This window comes from Pleurodeles waltl, chromosome 3_1 (genome assembly GCF_031143425.1).
Source record: "Pleurodeles waltl isolate 20211129_DDA chromosome 3_1, aPleWal1.hap1.20221129, whole genome shotgun sequence".
Lineage (NCBI taxonomy): Eukaryota > Metazoa > Chordata > Amphibia > Caudata > Salamandridae > Pleurodeles > Pleurodeles waltl.
The window spans coordinates 1,393,189,025-1,393,211,291 of NC_090440.1; the positions used below are offsets into that span (position 1 = coordinate 1,393,189,025).

Here is a 22,267-nt window from a genome sequence, read left to right on the forward strand (position 1 = left end):
CTGCTTTTCCACAACTAGCATATTGGCACACATGGTAGTTCTGTTTAGTGGCAGGAAATACTGTGGCAATGTGTGCTTTTTAAGACCAGAACGCTTTTTTGTTACAGTGGTGAGGGCCTGCCAGCTCCAAAAACAAGTGTTGCAAAAACAGTGTTATAACAAGACACACATTGACAAATCCAAAAGCCTTTCAGCCAATGTCAGATCGGTTGGCTTTGCCCTTGCTTGTTTATTTTAATGTTTCCCATAATCTTGTTGAAAATGGTTACACTGATTTACCATTATGAATATTTTTTTGAAATACTAGCATGCATCAACGCTTTTTACTGAATAAAGCTTCAAAGAAATAGTACCTAAAATTTCACTTTAATTTAGCGAAGCATTTTTTTCCCTACTTGTACTTTGTTTCTGAAAATGTTATTTTGAAAGCAAAGAATCATGAATCTTGCTTACAAGCTTTTGCAAACATTTGCATCTAATCAGACAGCATTTTAGGACCATTACACATAGCCTCATATTAAAGTTTTCAACCGTATGTACACTTCTATTTTTTTTTTTTTTACTGGAGCCACTTTTAGTAGTGCAGTGTGACCTTACAACCTTTATTAAGAGCACTCACCCTAATAATAAAGGCTTTAGATAATTGATCCATAAATACAAGTTCGAACAGCATTAACATTCAGTTACAAATATTACCTCCGCTGCAGACAGTTCGCTTTCCTATAAACTGGCAGCCAAAGGGTTTGTGCTGCAGGGCATTGGGCCTACTTGTCCCAAGGATAAAATAAACTTGAAAACTTGTTGTCCTTTACCCCCAAACAATACGTCTTGGGAATTGGGCTATAGGAATTAATGCCTACTAATCAAAATCCACCATTGACCAGAAGAGAGATTTTGTTGTGAAACTGCTTTTGTAAGAAATACCAGACTTCATCGTACCACATCTCAATGTGTCGATGCATGACTCTTGTTTAATGCGCTAATAATTGGGGATGAATAATGTTGACTATCCTTTGACCACAGGAGATGCAAATTATGTTTCATCAAGTACAAAAATATTTTGTTTTATTTTGTATTCTTATATCTCCTTGTTTTGTAAGTTACACTACAATATTTGTTTTATCGAAGTCACAACTAGTACTAAATACTGTAAACATATTGGTGGAATAAAAGCGAGGATAAAGTTAGACACTTTGTTTAATAGCATCTCTATACTAATCATATAGACTGATTTAAGAATTAAGTGGTCAGATGCTGGGCAGAAGAGGAGCATTTTGTGTTCTCCATTTTACCAACTCAGAGCAATGTTCCACTGATCTTAGTCAAATGGGTTTTAGCATTAGACTGGTGAACTGCCTTCAAAATATTGTACAAATGTTGATCGGCAAAGAGAATTGTATGTCTGTCTATAATATTTAAGCATAAGCTCCAGCCGCCAGTGTCACCATATGATCATAAGTAGTTAATTCTGCTGTTGAACAGGTGCTTGTGATTGAAGAAAAGTACACTAAGCTGTAGCAGAATTTTGAATCCTTCCTTAATATGGTTTTCCAACACAGGTTACTGTACACAACTATAGTTGAAAATGGAACTAAGGCTATGAAATTAATAGAAGTATTTACATGCCACCCCCAAAAAAGTAACTCCTTCAATAATATAACTACAAAAAGTTATTTAAAAAAATCCATTAGTTTCAGCATCGGCCCTCGGCAGTTACACAAGGGAAGGAAAGTAAACTTTCTAAAACTGAATGTTGTGGTACCTGTACTCATATTTTGAGCACAGTCCGTTGTGGACCAACCATACAACTGCAAACAGGAAAAGGTTGCTGTTAGGAACACTAAACTTTCTGCTATAAACACTTTAACTCAATTATGCCATCTACAGGAATTCTTAATTACCTCAAGCAAAGAGGCATATGGAACCGCATATAATCTGAGATCAAAGGATATTGTAAACCTTCCTGATAGGGTGGTCAGTTTTAAGTACTGACCTTGTGTGTATTTAGCTGCTGATTAAAGCCAGTTTAGGAAAATTACTTTATTAAATTGTGGCAAGTGTGTATGTATTCACTGGAATCCCAAGCAAACCAATCTAAGCATTTGAGACTCTGACATATGTCTTCCTAATATTCGAGCTACCACAAATTGTTCGTCTGAAAGGATTTTGCCCTCTGGTTGCCAGAAGCTTTACAAAAGGTTGGTGTAAAACACTCACTTGGATGACCATTAGTTCCTAATGGCATCTCCGAAAGAACTACTCATGCTGCACATGTGGTGTCTGAAAAAGTTGACATCTTCATAAAGAGTATAAAACATCACTGTCTCCAGAATCCATCATAGTAAGTCCTTAAAGTTGCAGTTCCATGACCATGGAGCCTGATGTGCTTTTTGAGATTTTTTTTTTTTATCCAGGCAACTGTGCCATACACCTTGTACAAGTTTAGTAATCACCTCACTCTTCAAACAGCCTAAAGTTGATAAGCTAAGTCACAGGTTTTCCATACACAAAAATACAGAACAGCCTATGCTTGGCCTAAATAACTTTTAACAGCAAAGGTCTCCGATATGTAAATCTAGACAGTAGATATGAAGCAAACCTTGCTTTCCCCAACAGACTTATGTTCTCCTCTCCTCAACCAATGTTGCTTTTATGTGATTTCAGAGCATAACACGTCTCTGTTATAGATATTGAATGGCTGACTGTGACCTCCACTTTGTGGCACCACCATAACTGTTATTCATTAACATCAGCTGTAAATTGAAGCTGGGCTTTTTTGTTTAACCATCGGCCACTCAAAATGCTGACTCTTAAAGTATTGAAAGGTCCTCTAATTTATGTCCTGGAAAAATAGCCTGAAGTAAAGCAGGTTTGTGACCTGAAACACATGTTGAGGCATTCAACTATGGAGATACCTGTAGAAGCAAGGACTTTATTATTATATATATATATTTTTTTTGTGAATCAGCCATACAGCTTCCTGCAGAAGCCTAATAATCACATGGGAGGTGCCACCAACAAACTTAAAATTCCAGACCAGATTGTGATAGTCTTAAATGTAGCTTATTTCCTGTCAAAGTCGGGTCTGCAATTTTTTTGCCCAAACCCTTTACTTGGGCTATACTATCGGGCAAATACCTCTTGTTTGTCAATGTGCCATTTCAATGCTTCAATAGTTGGTAAAAGCACAGCTGATCTTGGAATGAATGTGAACATGGAAAACAATTATTTGCTGCTCTTTGGAAACTAAAACAAAATAGGCCATTGTTGCTAAATTGCAAGGGAAAAACATGCATTCTTTAAGTTCAGTTATACTAATCGGTTCCATTTCTAAAGGATAGCTCTCAGCAGACATGTTAATATTTGTCTCAGCCACCCTGTCTGAGACAACAGCATCTTTTGCAAATCTCAGTTTGTCTGGTACATTTTTAATTTTGACTAAAACAAAATCACTCAAAAGGACGCAACAATTTGCAAACAATAACTTGAGTTCCTCATTGCTAAAAAAACATTTAAAACAAAAAATGATCACTTTCCTTGAATGGATGCTGTAACAGTATAGTATCTGCTCCCTGTACTAAATAAAAAAAAATGAATCCTAAACTAGACAATGCAGGATTACTAAGAAGAAAAAAGTTAGCTAAGAAAGCGAAAGCAAAGTTTGCCACTCCCTTTTCATATAAGATGTTATTGGATAACCATAGGGATAACAAATTAGCATGTTGCCAAATGCAGCCAGACTTTGAACATGTGTGCACTCAAGCAGGATTTCTGTTCTTTAAAGTAGAGCTTTGAGTTTTTAATAGAAAAGTAACATTTATAAACTACATTTAGGGGGCTTGTGCATCTGGTTCACACCTAGTTATGAGCACAGCCGGATAGTAAAGTTGGGAGATAAAGAAAGCATGAGGGAAATGTCACTTATGGTGATTCTGGTATACGTGCCTTTCCCCGGATGGCACCTCTTCAGCCATTCCCTTCATTAAGCAAATACTGTGCGAGACGGCTTGGTGTTGACACTTAGTGACACATAGATGTGGGTGTTAGGGCCACCGTAGAAGGAGACACTTTGCTGTAGGTTTCACAGAGTTATAATGTAAAGAACTGTTTTCTAAAGAAGATAGTCCTTGCTCTGTACGTGGTACTAGGCATACCTAACGTGTAGTGAAGGTTGAAAATCAATAATTAAGTGTGCTGGAATAACAATAAAGTTTTCTTTTTTATGCTGATGGCAATATTTTCCTTTTTCACAGGAAGAAAGGTTTTTCCTTAAAGAGAATGGTAGGTGGGTGCTGTCTACCATTTTGGCAGGACTAACGTAGAAGTCTTATTGGAATTTGAGTCTGAATGCTAGAAAAACTCAATGCCTTCATAACATACACAAATTCATCTTAAGTGGCAAGTGTAGATAGTTCAAACCCTCAATATTGTGTTATAAAACATAGCATTTCTCAACAAAAATAGTATTGTAAATTTATGGAACATAGAACTCTGGTAAATTGGACTTGAAGATGGTATTTAACACACTGTTAAGGTCCTCATTGGAGACTTGTGTTCATAGAGTAGTAAATTTGTGATATCTACAACACACTCATTTGTCATTCTGTTGTTGATTATGCCATTATATTCAGTTGTTTGAATTGCTTCAGATGTTTTTCTTTGTGACAAAAGATGCTTTACTTTTGTCCTGATGGAACTTTCTACATATTTGGTATTTTACGCCACGGATTGATGGAGCACATCAATTGTTTTTGTTCATTCTCTTTCACAATTGTATTTATTTATTTGTTATTTGCTACTAAATATCCATTGTATACTGAAAGAGGTTTTACTTTTGAAAAATGTATGTGCTCCTTTGTGGCTGTAATTGCCTCTTAGTTTCAGTTTTCAGTTTTTTTTTTTTTCCTCATCTTTTATAATCGGTTGGTCCTTGTGTGGATGTTTATGGGTTGAAGTGTGACCAAATAGGATTCTTACTTTAGAAATATTGTTTTCTTTACAAGCAACTCTCATTGAGTATTGTCTCCAGAAGGTTTCCAGGGACAGTCTTTGGTGGTAATAGTTCTTGAGAAGGATTGGGGAAAACTGGCTTCCATCCCAGCCTTCGATCAAATATTTTGTACTTCTCTCAAACTGTGTTGAGATAAGCTATTTTGATCTAATATACTGATGACTATAGATGCTTTAGCATTTGCTTCATTTTAGAATACTAGTACAATTGTAGGTAATGGAACATGTGAGGATGTTTGGGTGGAGGTTGATGACCAAAATGTAGCATTCTGTAAAAGATGTTTTTCCAGAGCTTTAATCAAGACGTGCTAACAAAGAAATAGCCACCTAAAGATAGTCCATATTGAGTTAATGTGTTCATGTTTAAGTAATATAATGTCTGGTAAATCCAAGTAATGGACAGTTGTGTAAAGCTTATGAGGCGGTGGCGGCATGTTGAAGCGGTAAAGGGTGTTGGGATGGTTTAATTCTGTTAATCATAACCAATAAGTCAAGTTGACACTTCCTCTTGAGGAGAGTTACACACTTAGTATTTGGCAGGTCCTTTCTAGGGTGATTAATGGACGATTATTGCTTAATACAAATCTGTTAAAAATTGTCGTTTTTTTTAGTTTTTAGTTAAGAACTTTTTTTATCATATTTATATGACAAACTGCATTTTACCATATATTTTGGAAATCTTTGGTTGTTGCATGGGGAAGTGATTGTAGGACAAAGGAGGCCAGACAGGAGTTTGTTTCTGATCACCAGAAGAGAAAGTAATCAAAATGGTCGGGATGGCCCTTGTATTTTGTCATTTCTGACATACGTGTGATTCCTGAAGGCTTTTTCTGTGGAATCTCTGTGATGACCAGAGTTGCTGAAGAATAACACTTGGTCCATAATGTAAAATTGTACTGCTGCCTAAGGGGCACAGTTTTAAATAAAGTCAGTCAAATGATATGAGATCTTCACTGGAAAATGTAATTGGCGACGGAAGGCTTTCAGTTGTGTTGTAATAGTATGAAGGGAGTAGTGTTTAAAGAGCTGTTTACTTCTATTTCTTGCATTCAAATCGGCATATATAATGAGAAATAATAGGCGTGAAAGAAGCATCAAGAACCAACCAGAGCAGAGTGAGAGGATTATAACTTGAAAGTAGCAGAAGCAGGCCTATTATCACTAATTACTTTTGGTAAAGAATGGAAAATCCAGAAAAGTGCACTCTGGATTGGTTTGAAGCTACTGAAGGGAAATTGTTTGGTGTTAGCATGGTGAAAAGATTTTTCTAGAATCCCATTGATTTATAAAGAACACAACTGTGGTAATAGTAGGATTTACATTGAATTAGTGTATGATATAATTAGAACAATCATTTTTATGATGTCAAGCTTGTCCCAGCTAGAGAGATTGAGGACACACCATTATCCAGAATACCTCTAATAGATTCGACTGATAAAGCATGACTGGTAGTCGTGCTCGAGTCTTAAATGTCTGATAAAATGTATTCTCAAACATTAAGTGTAGGATGAATTCCAGCAAAACATTGTTGAGGAATCTGTCACTTGCAGTGATTGTGAAGGTGCGCTACTTCAGACGTCATTAGTTTCTAACAAGACATTGCTGAACAAGCTTTAATTACTTGTATCACTGGGATTGATTTTGAGGGAGCCAGATTATCATTAGCTCAAGCGGGGCCCTGAAATTTATATTTGAGGACATGGATTCCTGGATATTGGTGTAGAGTCTAATGCTCTCTAGAAAAAGATTCAAGACTGACACCAATAAGGCTAAAAAAAAAAATCTGTTGGATACCTATATAAACTGAAATGTATTGTGAAGGGGTGTCCATTCACGTAGATGCATGCATTAGGCTGAAATGTTTGTTTTTCCTTGTTGATAAAGCCTTCTACAGTGTCAAGACATTTCAAAGCCAACAACATAAGATCATTCTAGGTGCCCAAAATCTATATGGCATAGTTTGTGTGCATGTACTTGTACTTACATTTCTTCAAGTGGTGATTAGGAGATCAGAAGAATTCCTTTATAAAACCAGATATAGGGGTGGTTTAAGATAGAGGGATTAAAATAATCTAGGCATGAGGCAAGAGTTTTTTTTTTTTTTTAATTTTATTTTTAGGTCTTGTACTGAATATGTGAGTGACACTGGGTGATAATTGTAGGGTTCGTTGTTGGGGAAGGGGATGCTTTGCTTTATCTTTTTTTTTCGTGATAAGTGTAATCATGACTTAATATTAGTTAAAGAGCACTAACTTGCTATCAACCTGCAATGCCAAGTTGCTCTCAACCAGGGGACAACCAAGCTCTGGTGATTTACCTCATTTCATGAGACTGAATAAGCATATAGTTTGTTCAGTGGTGATTGTTGCAGTGGGAGCTGGATAGGCCCTTCATGTCACGATCCTTGATAAGAGCCTTGGATAATTCTTTCAACATGATAGAATTGCATTTCTTGTTTCTGTATAAGCCATCTTACTTTTTGGTAAAGGTTTCAGTTTGTTTGAGGCACAGCATTCCTTGTATGCTTCTAATGGCTGGTCCCCTCGATCATTTCTATACCTTTTAAATTGTCAGTTTTATATTTGCCGATCTTTAAAATACTTTGCTTAGATCCTGAACAGCCCGTGGTCTGCAGCAGAGGTTCATCTTTTATGAAAATCATTACTGAGCTTTAATAGTTCTTATACTATGGCACCTCATGTGAAACAAATGATAATTTCCTCCAAAATGTACTTTAATATAAGATCTCTATGCTTTTATTGTGTAATATATATTTTTGTAATTTGTTCTCTGCTAACCGCCCTACCGTGTCCATACCAAATACCACCTTTAGAAAACTGTACTAATATTGACACATTTATTACCCAGTGGAAGGTCAGATTCAAGTTTACCATAATACAGCAAATATTATGAGAAAATACTTTTGAGCACCTCACAGATTGCTTGTAATTGCTTTAGTCAAAGGGATTTTGATCATACTGATTAAAATGGGTACACATGAAAACGTACCATGAAAATAACCTTAGATGCACAAAGCATAATACACTTTTTTTCTATTGAGAGAGGAGAGGGGGAGAGACAGAAGTGACATCATGACTCACTTTTGAGGCGTTGCCTCGCTTGGTTCATGGTCATTCTCAGCACTCAACAAGGTTAAGAAATAGCATATTACATTCTGCACATCTGCATGTAAGGTAAATATATAGATATATAGTTTGGGTCACACTGTATTTATTTAGAGAATATCCGATGACTAACAATCTATTGCCAGATGAATTTGCTTCTTTGCTAATGGATAAATAATTCATTCTAGAATATGAAGGCGAGATTGTGAGTGCAATACACACTATTTCCCAGGTGTCGGACTGGATCTGGAAATTTTTCTTGAGCAATACACCCAGTGTGCCAGTAGGCAGTGTCGTTCTGCACCACGTGTTATTGACATTGTCCACTCCTGAAGTGACGCAACTGATGCCTGTATGGATGCCACACGAGCACGCTAACATTGTTTTTTTTCTTTCCCTGCCAGTCAGTGCAGATCCTTAAAATACCTACCCCCAGTCACTTTTTGATTGGCTTGGTTGAGAACCACTGGCTTTTCGGGGGATGTCCAAGCATTGGTCATGAATGTGCCCTTTGGCTCCTGTCTCTTCGGAGACTAGACTAACTCATTGCTAGAGCGCTTCAAGGACAGCAGAGCTACTTCCAGTCCTTGGACCTTTCTATGGCCCCGTGCCCACCTCTGTCTGCCCTTTGTGGCCACGCAAGGGGCTTCCAGCCACGTCTCTGCCCACTGAGTCACCACAGCATGCAAATATACTATGCCCTTGGGTGTCTGAGGAGGCACTACCCACAGACCTTGGGGGTCAGGTAGCCAAAGGTTAGGCCAGTCCACCACTCTCAGCAGCCACAGCCTCCATGTTTTATTAGTTGGCCATCTGACCATCATGAGTATCCAATGGGAGGCAAGATACACCATCACTTGCACCCCTGGAGGTCGATAACAACTGATCGCTGGGTTCTCTAGATTGTCCGAAGAGGCTACACCCTCCCCTTCATAACTACCACTGCTCTCATGCCATCCACCTGCAACAGGCTGTAGAGTTCTTCCTTCCTTGATCAAGATCAGCTTGTAACTGGAAAAAAGTGGGATGTCTTGGATCACACTTTAATACCCCTTTGCCAGACAGTGGCTTTGTAACCACTGTGTGTGACTAAAGTTTGGTTCCGTTTCAACTGCCGTTTACTGACAGTTCCTGAGACACTGCCGTTGTGCAAAGTAACGTCTCTCACAGCAGCTATCAGTGGAGTTGGCTACTTGCAGAAGTATTCAAAACATGGGCAGCAGTTTACATTTTCAGGCAGGCCTGTCAATCAGCTTCACCAGCAAACTGCATCCCTGCCGTCCACCCCTATTATCTACCAAATGACAGCGATCAGGGATATTCTGTCTCCACACTGACATAGACATCTGTATACACACTAAGTTTGTGTGGCACTAAAACCATACAGTTAATATACAGTCAGAGCTGGAGTAAACACCTATTGGATGTAATGGACACTCTTTAACACCTTTTGTGTTTTTGTTTCATGCTCCTGGTTATACATTATTTTTGCCACTTTCTGATGGTGGCAGGATGTTCAGCTGTCCTAGTGCTAATCTGCAATGTGAATGTTTTGTTCGCAGCAGTGTGCTTTTGCAAAGCTGTATGAGAAACTGTTCTGCACGTGGGGTAGTCCACTCTTGATTGTTTTGGTTCCTCAGCAGTGGTATTCACCATTTATCTCCCTTTCTTTTGCATTCACTTGCAGTTAAGTTTTTTTTCACAGTACGTGTCTTTCCTCTCACTCTTACTTTTCTGTCACACTTCTCCTTTGGTATCTTTATAGTCGTGTTCCAGTCATGGCTGTCAATTCACTAAAATGCCGGGGTTAGTGAACGTGACCAACATACACCCTTTGATCTAAATGGCATTACAGGAAGTCGCATCATATGACCTTGAATCTCTTAGGGATTGATGTCACTTACCCTAACTGTCTGAAAATCATTATAATTTACTTTGTTGAAGCTATTTAACAATGGCATTATTAAAATAACAGCAGAATGCAGCCTAATTTAGATTTTAGATACCCATATATATTAGTATGCTGACATGATCTTATCTTTGAAAGTGCCAGCGTGAAATACTCACCCTAAATTTTAGCGAACAAGCGAAACAAATTACACAGCCACCTTGTAGTAGTGTTCAGATCGGGGTTCTCCCATAGAGAACGTTTTGAAAAAAGTAGGGGTGAATTAGTTCATTTTAAAACACAAGTTTCACATACATTTGCTAAAGATCCGTGGGCCCTAAAAGGGCGCACTCATTAAATAATCAAGTCCTTTCATTGTCTGCAAAGGTAATTCAACTGGACTCTCTCCTCTAGCTATAACATGTTTTTACCAAAATGTGCCGTTGGTGCCCCTCTGTCACGAAATACCCTTATTGTGCAAGAGTCAGCATTTTGTAATGGGTGCCCCTTACACCACAAATTGCAATCAATATACCTATGCCTGAATTTTACTATTAATGTTGTGCCTATGCCGTGAGTCATTCTTAAGTCAAACATTCTCTAGTATCTAAGTCACTATTTTGCGCCATTCCATATGTCACAGTTGTCCTAGTTTATCACAAGCATTACCTCAGTTTTGCTACCAACATTTTGCTAAGAAAGCCCTTATGCCAAGAGTTCTCAAGTCTGCCAGCACCAGCATTTTTTCATTGGTGCCCTTTATACCAAGCCGTATTTCTAGTATGTGGATGGGTGTCCATTGTCCCAGAAAGTATCTCCTTTATGTCGGTGCCTGTATTTTGTCACAGGTACTGGTCATTCGAAGAATTGCTTACCGTATTTTGCCGGAAGCCTCTATTCACCAAGGATTACCTTCAGTATACAGGGTCAGTGGCACATTCCCAATCATTGTATTACCTTCTTATCAAGCTTTCCTCAGCTTATTCACCCACTCATTCTCACTCTTGCAATAACACAGTATCACTCATTCCCACACATTCTTGCTCATTCACACTGTTTTTCTTTTTTCTACTTATTCATACATTTGCGCTGAGGGAATGGGGGTGGGAGGGGCATTAAAATGTTTTTTCCTAGGGGACCACCGTCAAGTACTGGACTGTTTCACGAGCCCGAACCATCCAGACCCAGTATCTTATCCACATGTGATGAGATGGAGACACTCACTGAACTAGTGTGGTTTTAAACATTGTTATTCATTGCCTCAAGTAGGACTCCCTGCCCATCGGCATGCTGGTCTTATTCCCAGACTGAAGTGGTTGCACTTGTAGGGAGCTGGGACAAAAAACCTGCAAATATAGGGATTATTTCACTGATTACCTGTTTTTTGTTTTGTACTCGGCCTCATTGAGGTTTGTGTGGTACATTTGGCCCAGGGGTAGAATACCAAATGTCCCTGACCAGTACAGTTACAGAACGTATGTTTCAAATGAATTTACCACTTTGCCATTTTAAATGACTATCACTATTAAAGATGTTACTTTTTTAATCACTTGAAGATTTGTTATGTGATCAGTGTTTGTTTTCTTTCACAGCAACTTTTACCAGGCAAAAAATTCTGGGATACAGATGATTCGACTAAGGATGGACCAAAGGGTATATTTCTGGGAGACCAGTGGCGGGACAGTGCATGTGCGTGGGTAACATCAGGTATGCCAAAATGACAGCTGAATGGATGAGCTTGATTGTTACTAGCCTTAGTGGTGTTGCTTTCCAGATTTCTCTTTCAGATTTTGGGTTTGTGCTCTGAGAAAATGTATTTTACTGATAATTCCGCATGAAGCTAGAGAACTGGCTTTCTAATAAACCAACCTACCATAGGCTGTGCTAGGTGCACACACCCGTTCAGTGACCGGATACCCTTGCGGGTGATACTGTTCTTCACAAATACACATAACAGAACTCATAAATTCAGGGGTCGGTTTCTGATCTGAAACAAGAGCAATAAAAAATGCTGCCCTTCTCCTCGGGAAGCCACCTCTTCCTGGAAGCTACTTACAAAGAAAAATCAATAACAAAGATTAAGTATTGGAATCCTATTCTTTATCATCTTCCACCCTGTATAAAGGAGGCACCCATGTTCAGAGTTGACAAAAGTTGTCTTTTGCGCTGGTATGTAGTTGCGGCCTCTATCAGTTTCCTACTTCAGTTATGATAAGTAAACCTTTGTAGACTTTAGTTGGCCTTTAAACACTGAATGATAGACAGTCCTGTATGCAAAGGACCATGTCACAGAGATTTTTGCAGAATTATCTAATGCATAGGTTTTTCGAGGCATTGTGGCAAAAGTGATTTTCTGAATGTTAAAATTATACTCAACATGTATGTCATTGTGAACACACAAATCAGGTACACTTGATTATTAATGAGAGACAGAAATTGGACAGCTGGAGGTATATTTAAACTTAAGCTTGAAAGTTACAAAGCGGTCTGCTTCCAAGTATGTGCTGCTGGCTCAATCGTTCTATAATGTTTTAACTGTATTGAGATATACTGAAATAGCTGAGTCAGACATGTTCACATAATGGTTTTTGTAAGTTAAGCCAACCGCTAAAAGGAATCTTATCAAAATATGAATACATTCTCACAGTGCTGAAGGCAGCTTTGGTTTCGACATCTTCTATTTGTTGTCCTTTCTCATCTATCTCATATCTACCTGGTCCTTCAGTTCTTGAAAAAAAAAAAGCTAACAAGAATAAACAGTTCATGGACTTTTACCCTTCTCACCATAAGTGCAAAAGCCAGGGGTTGTACAGCTTCAGGGTTCAAAACATGTTGAAGATACAGGTGACCATGTAGGGTGAACCTTCCCTCTGACGGAACAACCCAGAGGTACCACTATTCCACCTCTGTATCTGTCTGATATCTGTCCCCTTCGGGTGAGAGAACTAGGTGGTGACTGCTTTAGAGTACAACAAGAATAATTAAGCCCCAAACTCAAAGCCATCCTGTGTTGTCTTACAGAAGGAAGTTTAAGACAAATCCAACGATCTGAGATGTTTAATTGTGAGAGGCATTGATCATTTGTGTGGTAATGTTTTCATGCTACTCTTTGGAATGATGGTTGTGCAGATCTTCAGTAAGTGTAATGGTGTTTGAACTCAGTAATTTTGGGAATCATAGAACATACAAGTATATGGTAATGGCTGTTAGGGTAGTAATGATGATCAGGGCAAATGCTATGCACAGTTTGTCAGCATGGTTTCTTTCATCCTAATTGTTCCTCCTGAGCAGCTGGGCCTCTTTGTTCCCTATTCTTCACCATCACTAGGCTGTGAAAGGTCACGAGTACGCTCTGGACCCAGTAGTAAACTATTGTTGGTTGGGTCAAGAAGAAGGGCTTACGGTAGGGCCTGGGCACAGGTTGCTTCAAGGTCCAGCATCCTTGATGGCCCGAGATGGCGCAGTCGCTGATAGAATCCTGTGTGCTGTAGCCAATGACGAGGTTGGAGGCAAGGGATCTCTCTTCAGTTTTGTGGCATGAATCCAATTCTAGTATCCTGTATACTTCACGCATGTTTGTGTTGTCAACAGAACCTGTACAGGGCCCTTCGAGAGTGGTTATAGACAGTTAAATCGCTGAAAACTCTTAACCATCACCCATTCATCAGGTTAAAGATTATGTTCGGCTCCTTGCAGAGGTAACAGCGAGGTGTCTTTTACATGTTTATTAATGGGTGAAACATGTTGTTTCAAATCAATACAGTACTGTTGGAGCAGTGTATGTTATATCAGATATCAGCTATATGTGTTAGCAATGTTTTCTGGAAACCCTCCCTCCCTCTGCACCCCCCCCCCCAACCCCTCCCAAAAAAAACAAAAAACAGGTGAGTGGCAGTTTCATGAGGGCTGAGGTGTATTACAGTATCTTGGGTAGTTTGCATAGTCATAAGGGCACATGACAAGGCATCCACTGAAGTCGATGTTGGTTCTGCACATATTTGAGCTATAATGGACTGCAGGATACTATTTTTCCTATTAATGGGTCTGGCTACTTCATGATATCCTAGAAAAGGAAACCTCTGTTGTACGGCCATTGCCTTGCTGAAGAATTCCATTGCTTTATTTATGAGGTGCACCCTGTTATCACTTGAAAAATCGATGGCAAACCAAAGCATGGAAATAATTATTTCAGGAAGCATTTAGCTGTGGTCATAGTATTGCATTGCTTAGTAGGGTATCCTTCAATCCTCTTAATAAACCTATATACCACCGTCAGTACATACCCATACCTATTTGGAGGAGGCAGCTCACTAAAGCACACTTGCAAATTTTCGGAGGGTGCCTCAGCAGATGCAAAATGCCCTGCAGGGGGTTGGAATTTCATTGCCAGCATTATGTGTGCACACCATGCAATATTTGCATTTTATCTACAAATTTCTGTATATTAGCGTTTTTCCATTACACTTTAATGCTGTTTACAGTGCCATCTCTTCCAAAATGCAAAGGGCCATGCATCTTTAATGACATAGGATATAACAGTGGTGTAGGACTCTTACCATTTGGGGGGTGGGGTGGGAGGAAAGGAGTGTAAGACTGCTGGTTTTCCGGCAGTATCACGACTGCATGTGGAGGGGGGAGTGTGGAGACCTATTCTACCATGACTCATCAGAGAAGTCATGGTAGAATAGGTCCTACCCCTTTCTCTCACTTACATAATTCTCATACAAGCAAAGACAAATTCAGGTCGTGGTTCAATATATTTTATTGAAGCAACTGCATTCTGTGCAAAAAGGCATGAAGTGTGATTATTAATAAATGAAACAATATAATCATCATTGTGACCATGAATGTGAAACAGGTAAAAAGTCCCAGCATCCTGGCACATTAATGAATCTGAAATCCCTACCTACACTTTTAGCATCTACATGAGAGCATAGCCGTAATTGCCCTTCCCTGCCCTTACTAGTCTCTCGAGGGAAGCCCCGGTCCCATACCTGATCAGTAAGCAGGGGTTTGCCTGTGGTCTCCTGTCAGTCCTCCCAAGTGTCTGGAGAGACGAGGCCAAGTTCAGCACAGTTGCGATGACATGGTACAGCATAAGGTGGATGGCTGAAATGTCCCCTACATCCTTATTTGGCCTGTGTGGTATTTTTTTATAACAATGTGTTGTGTTCTGAGAACTGGTCTGAAGTGGTGATGTCTCTTAGTTAGGTGTACGTCGTAATCTTGGACAGGCAATATTTGGTAGATTATCATGTACAGCCTTAATAATACACTCTGTGTGGAGAGGCAGCTGATTAAAAAGTAATGAAAAATGAGGCCATGCTAAAATAATAGAAAGAGTTAAATGAAATGAACTAGGTGAAAGGGTACTGGCCCTGGGCCCAAAGCTAAAATAAGAATGCCCAAGCAAAACGCTGAAATGAACCCACAACAGTTTGTCAGGTAGCATGAATCGATAACCATGTTGAGCCGTCCAACAACCATTCATCAAAGTACCATATTGTTGCCATTTTTGTATCTATTGTTTAGTTGCTTGATTTTGCAGATCTTCTATGCCCCTATCACTGAAGTCAAATGCACTTCCTCTTTAAAACACACTTGATGGGAATCATATGTTAATGACCTAACATTCTGTACAGTCTTTTGGGCTCTTATCAGTAAAATCATTCTCTTTGCCTATGCCATCTATCTTTGTGTGCATTACATTTGACGATAGCTACTCTTTTTGACAATGGTAAAGCGTTCAGTAACTTAACAAGCAGTGGACCATGTTGTATTATTATTCTTGGAGACATGTGGAAACCTCTTTCTGCTCAAAGCCTACCAAAATGATGCACAACTCTAAATGAATATAGGCTTTCAGTATACTTATTCACAGTTAATCCAGTGCTCAGATCACTGGCTCTTGTTAATGCTATTAATTAGAAAGCTTGTACGATAATTCTAATAGTCTATAATTTTCAATTAAATTGTGTAAGGTGGTAACAGCGTAGGCTGTAGTTGTTCCATCCTTCTACTTAAAGCCAGAACCCAGTACACAAGTATGGGGCATGTCAGTATCATTCTGGGGAAGGGGCAAGAGGTTCGCTAAATTAAGCATATTATAACAGTGTATGATATGATGAGCCCAGAACAAACATAACTCATAATGTTATTGTGACATTTGTGAAATCTTGTGTTTGCTTTTTGTTTAAGAATATATCTTCAAAGGGAGGTACATACCTATGTACTTTGTGGCTTAGATTCTCAGTATTTGATTGTTTTAGTGTATGATATCATGAGCCCAGAACAAACATAACTCATAATGTTATTGTGACATTTGTGAAATCTTGTGTTTGCTTTTTGTTTAAGAATATATCTTCAAAGGGAGGTACATACCTATGTACTTTGTGGCTTAGATTCTCAGTATTTGATTGTTTTAGGGGAACAGCTGCTGCTACAGTTGAATGCAGGTATACTGGTAAGCCTCGAGCAACCATTTGTAAAGCGGTGGAAAAATAACTGCAGGGTCTTTTTCTGTTGACCTTTCGTGTAAGATCTATAAGTTCTTACACAACAAGGCACTGATCTTATTCATGTATAGAAAAATGAAATTCTTCAGTATACCCTTCTTATTCATGTACAAAATTATGAAATTCTTCATAATAGTCAGGCAAGAGCAGGAGCGTCACAGGGTGCCTGGTTAATTTGCAGATAACTATTCAGGTGTTCAGTTGACCACAGCAAAGGTTGTGGGCTGTCTTTAGTTGATAGGTTGAGCAAAGGTGTGTAAAGAAGGGTAAAGTTAAAGATCCACTGTCTGCATACCCAGGATGGCTCTTACGCGTTGTATTGCAGGGGGTTGGATATTCAATATAGCTATCCCTCTGAGAGTCCAGTCTTCATCCCCCGTCAACAGGGGGTGTTGTAAATAGGAAACCTCCTGTTGAACAAGTTGCAATTTAGTGAGAGATACCTTGTGACCATGTGTAGCAAGGCAATTTATTAATGCAGTGGTGTCAGAAGCACAGTCGATTTTGCTAGTGCTGGCCACTAATTTATCATCTATTTATTGTATGAAGTTGTGATAAGTGTCAACTGAAAGGTGTCTAGTTGTACTATTAGTGTCTGCGAATAAATGGAGGGGCTTTCCCTGAAATAGTAAGGTCAATTATTATTTATTTTTAAATAAATAACTTAATGGGTATTGCGAGTCTTCATGCAGGGGAATGAAAAATAAAGCATTTTTCGTTTCAATGACAGAAATGTAACATGCATCAGGAGGAATGCCAGGAGTCCCTCATAAGTGGTGCCATTAGCATAATGTTTGACTTGGGAACAGTTAATGGGTATATCATGTTGTGACCCTCTGTTAAAAGGATTTCCGTATCCTCCTTAGGTACGTCTTCATGACATGGAGGGCCCTCTGTTAATCTGCAGGAATAGGCACTATTATCCATTGATTAGGATCTTTGCAGTTGTGGCACCCATTACCTAGTTGAGCATTCTGGGGTCTAAGACACTGGCAGTATTAGGCACCACAGAAAAAGGTGGTTCTACTATTTTGTTAATGTCCCAGAGGTCAACCACAAACCTCCAGACATTTCCTTTAGTGGGGCCATCATTGTTTTTTAATACTGGGAGGATTGGGCCCTTCCACCTCCCTCAGCACTTACTGCTAAGCGCTCTTACTGAAACATGGCTCAACCCTTCCTCCAACCCTGACACCGCCACTCCCAGCAGATAAAACATGATACACCGGGACTGCCCCAACAAGCACGGTGGAGGAGAGGAATCACCATAATTCACAGAAACCATCCAGTGCTCTGACACAAACGATGACCAAACGCCTGTCATGGATCACCTTAGCTTCCTACCACATATCGACCCCAATATAACCATAAGGGTCACCCTCGCATGTAGACTACCAGGACCCTGACCAGCTTTATGCGACTTCATCACTAGCATCATTGACCCTCTTCCCCACCACCCCACCATTGACTCCCTCCACTACATGCTGCTCTGGATCTCAACTTCCACATCGAGGTCACAAGCACATCAACTCTAATCACTACTGGAGAACCTCCTCAACATCTAACTCACCCAACTAGTCTCCAAACCCACCCACAAAGCCAGACACGCCCTCAACACCATCTTCTCCTTCAGCAACGGAATCAAATTCACCCACACCATGGAACTATCCTGGAACTACTACACAATCGTCCATTTCACCATCTCCAAGACCCAGCACACCATCACCAAGCTGAAGCGCCACCCACCGCAGCTGGGGAAAGTAACTGAGAACAAATGTACACAGGCTTTCAGCACCACACTACCTGGCACGTCAACCAAGCTTGACTAACCTTGACACAGCATCTGATAGAGACTTCTAGTTGCAGATTCCCTACCTTAGAATTTTCCCCCAGGCGTCAGACTGGATCTGGAGATTTTTCCTCGAGCAATACCCTTGCACGTCAGTAGGTGGCATTGGTGGACTCCGTAGGCGTCGTGGTCGCCGTGATGACGTCTGGAGAAGTACATAGAAGCCGCCCCCGCGCAGTGACGTCAGGTCTTTTCTTTCTGCGCCACGTGCTGATCTGGAGAAGAGCTACCCTGGGCTTTTTTGGGGCGAATTCTACCGTTTTGTTGAAGTTTTTTGTGTGCAACTTTGGTGCTTTGAGATTTCCCCGAAGACTGGGTTCAAGCCTTGTGAGGCCTGCCATCGGACGATGTCGGTGATGGATCCTCATCTCGTTTGTCTGTGGTGCCTCGAGCACGATCACGACCCGAAGTCTGGTTCCAAGTGTCGGCCCATGCACCCGAAGGCTTTGAGGGAGCGGTCCCTAAAGCCAATGGCGGGCCGGCACTCGACTTCGCGTAGGTCCCGCGCGAGAGGAAGGTCTCGAGATCCTCGGGTCAAGGTTAGAAGAAGAAGTTGAATAAGTCCCATCGCTCTCCGACTTCGCCCCGTCGCACGCGGAAAGAGCGTCCATGCACTAGGCCTCCGTCCTTTGAGCCTGCGTCTGGGTCGACTCTGCTCTTCCTCGAGTTTCCTGGAGCGACCCCCACCCACCTAAGTTTTACGAGGCCATGCGCCTCATATTTGGGTGGGCCGACCCCGATACGGCGCCTTCGGGCCCAAGGGGTTAGGCTGAGGGGCCTTCGGGTTCCGCGCTGGCGGCTTTAGCCCCGGCCACCGAGGTCACCTCCGGATCTGTGCGTGGATCCGCACTGGCTCCCATCACACCCTCGAGACCTTCCCCGCGCCAAGTCTATTATTGACGCTCCCGACGTCTGTGGTGCCCACTATCGACTCGACCCAATTCTTATACCTGGCGTCAACCGACTTCGGCTTCGGTGGGGCCTATTCGCCCCAGGTCGGATTCGGACCCTTCTTCCTATGGGTACGAATATGTGGAGGAATTGGAGGGGTCCCTGGACCCTTATGACTACCAGGAGGACCCTGCTATGGACTGGGCACAGGAATTGGGGGGAGCAAAGCCAGTGGTCTTGATACTTCTCCTGACGCTGGCATGCTGTCTCCTCCTACCGTGACTACTGCGGAGAGAGCAACTTATGGTATGGTGGTCAGTAGGGGAGCTGAGGTTCTCGGCCTTGAGATTCCTACTGTAGAGGTCAGGTCTAATCTCTTGACGGAGGTGCTTCAGCCTGGGGCTTCTACTTCAGAACCCCTTTTACCATTTAATGAAGACCTCACAGATGTCCTTTTGGGTACATGGTCCAAACCCAACACAGGGGCTCCTGTGAATAGGACTATAGCACGCCGCCATCGCTGTGCCAAACGACCCTAAATTCCTGTCCCAACACCCCATGCCTGAGAGTCTCGTTATCCAGGCTTCCTCTTCTTCTGGCGTGTTCCCTTCCGCACCCCCGGATAGGGAATCCAAAAGGCTGGAACTGTTTGGCAAGAAGTTGTTATCTTCCTCCAGTCTAGTGCTGCGGTCTGTGAACACAGCATGCCTTTTGGGCTGTTATACCCACTCCTTGTGGGATACAGTTGCTGAAGTCCTGCCGCAGATACCGGAGGAGGCCTGTGCTATCGTCTCCCAAGCAGTGAACGATGGGAGAGAAGCAGCAACGTTCTCAATCCGTTGTGGGCTGGATACGGCTGACTCTCTGGGCAGATCGGTTGCAACGACAGTGGCCTTATGGCGCCACGCCTGGTTACGCACTTCTGGTTTCTCGGGGATGTCCCACAGTCACTCACGAACATGCCCTTTGATGCACCCGTCTCTTCAGAGACAAAGCAGACTCATCCTTGGGGAGATTCAAGGTTTCCCGGGCTACAGCTCGGTCCCTCGGTCTTTCCTCAGCCTCTCGCCCACCACAGTCCGCTTTTCGCCCCTTTCGTGGACACAGAAGGGGGTGCCCTGTCACGTCCTCCACACAGCTACCATGTTTGCAAGCTGGCCAGCCTATGCGCGGCCGAGGACGCGGAATCCCATGTGGCCGAGGGACAGGGAACCAGAGGTCTGTCCATTTCACCTCCCCCCCTCCCCCCCGCTGCAGCCTCCAAACCCTCCTAGTCCGTTCCCTCACTCCCGCCCAGTTGATAGCAGGATTTGCCATCACCTGCCCCACTGGCAACACATCACCACGGACGGGTGGGTTTTGTAGATCGTTCGAAAGGGCTACTCCCTCCCTTTCGAATCTGCTCCACCACACATGCCACCATCCTTCAATCACCTTCCGGAGGATCATTTAGCGCTTCCCCGCCGGGAAGTTGCAGCTCTCTTAGCCAAGGGAGCTATAGAAAAGGTCCCTGTGCCAGAAGTAGGTCGTGGTTGTTATTCCTGCTACTTTCTGATGCCAAAGAAGGACAAGGGCTTACATCCTATCCTAGACCTTCGGGACCTGAACTACTTCCTCAAGAAGAAGAAGTTAAAAATGCTCACCCTGGCTCAGGTTCTGTCTGCCTTAGACCCAAGAGACTGGATGGTAGCGTTGGACTTGCAGGACGCCTATTTCCATATCCCCATCCTGCCTGCCCACAGACGTTACCTTCGATTCGTGGTAGATCATGAGCACTTTGTTTGCCGTGCTCCCCTTTGGCCTTACCAGCGCCCTTCGGGTGTTCACGAAAGTGATGGTGGTTGCAGCTCATCTGCGCAGGTTCAGGGTCTGTCTTCCCCTACCTCGACGACTGGCTATTGAAGGTGGAATCGCCCCAGAAACTTGTCTCCCACCTTCAGACTACTGCGAACTTCCTGCACATGCCTGGGGTCAATATATGAACGTGCCAAAGTCACACCTGACTCCCTCTCAGTCGCTCCCTTTTATTGGGACAGTTCTGGACACAGTGCAGTATCGGGCTTATCCTACCGACAAACTAGTCCAAGACATTTAGGCTATGATTCCGATCTTTCGGCCTTGGACTTGGGTTTCAGTGAGATTGACTCTGAGGCTGCTGGGCCTCATGGCCTCCTGCATCCTGCTAGGAACATATGACAGATGGCATATGCAGACTCTGCAATGGTACCTAAAGTTCCAGTGGGTGCAGCATCAGGGGAATCTATCCGACCTGGTCCAGATTTCGGAGGGAACTCGAAAGACCTGCAGTGGTGGCTTTCGAATCCAAATTGGGTCCACAGCAGATCCCTCTTCCTTTCCCAATCAGATCTCTCTATAGTGACAGATGTGTCACTTCTGGGCTGGGGTGGCCACATGGGGGAGGCAGAGATCAGAGGCCTCTGGTCTTCGGTGGAGTCCAGACTCAATATAAATCTGCTGGAGCTCCGGGCGATCAGGCTTGCGTTGAAAGCATTTCTTCCCTCTCAAAGGGAAAGTAGTGCAGGTGTTCACGGACAATACTACCTCCATGTGGTACTCCAACAAACAGGGTGGAGTAGGGTCCTGGACCCTTTGTCAGGAGGCACTACACCTCTGGACATGGCCAGAACATCAGGGCATTTCCCTGATGGGTCAACATCTGGCAGGATCCCTTAACGCCAGAGCAGACTAACTCAGCCGTCGATGCACAGCCGATCACGAATGGCGTCTCCATGCGGAGGTGGCGCAAGGTCTCTTTCAGAAGTGGGGGCACCCTTAGTTAGATCTGTTTGCCTCCGCAGAGGACGCTCAATGTCAGCTGTTTTGCGCATTGGAGTTTCCAAGGCGCACTTGCTCGGAGAAGCTTTTCGTCTCTAGTGGAGCTCCGGCCTCCTTTACGCCTTCTCGCCTATCCCTCTTCTTCCCAGAGTTCTCAAGAAAATCAAGAACGACTGGGCCCAAGTCATCTTGG

At 42.2% G+C, this 22,267-nt stretch overlaps 1 protein-coding gene across 18 annotated transcripts in view; it reads left to right on the top strand.

Moving 5' to 3' along the window:
* Positions 1-22,267, top strand: part of PUM1 (pumilio RNA binding family member 1) — an 859,012-nt gene that overhangs the window by 175,014 nt on the left and 661,731 nt on the right. For all 18 annotated transcript variants that reach the window (XM_069224905.1, XM_069224910.1, XM_069224908.1 and 15 more), the window contains one exon: positions 11,616-11,730. In XM_069224905.1, the coding sequence (XP_069081006.1) occupies positions 11,616-11,730 (115 nt within the window). The remainder of the gene's footprint in view (positions 1-11,615; positions 11,731-22,267) is intronic.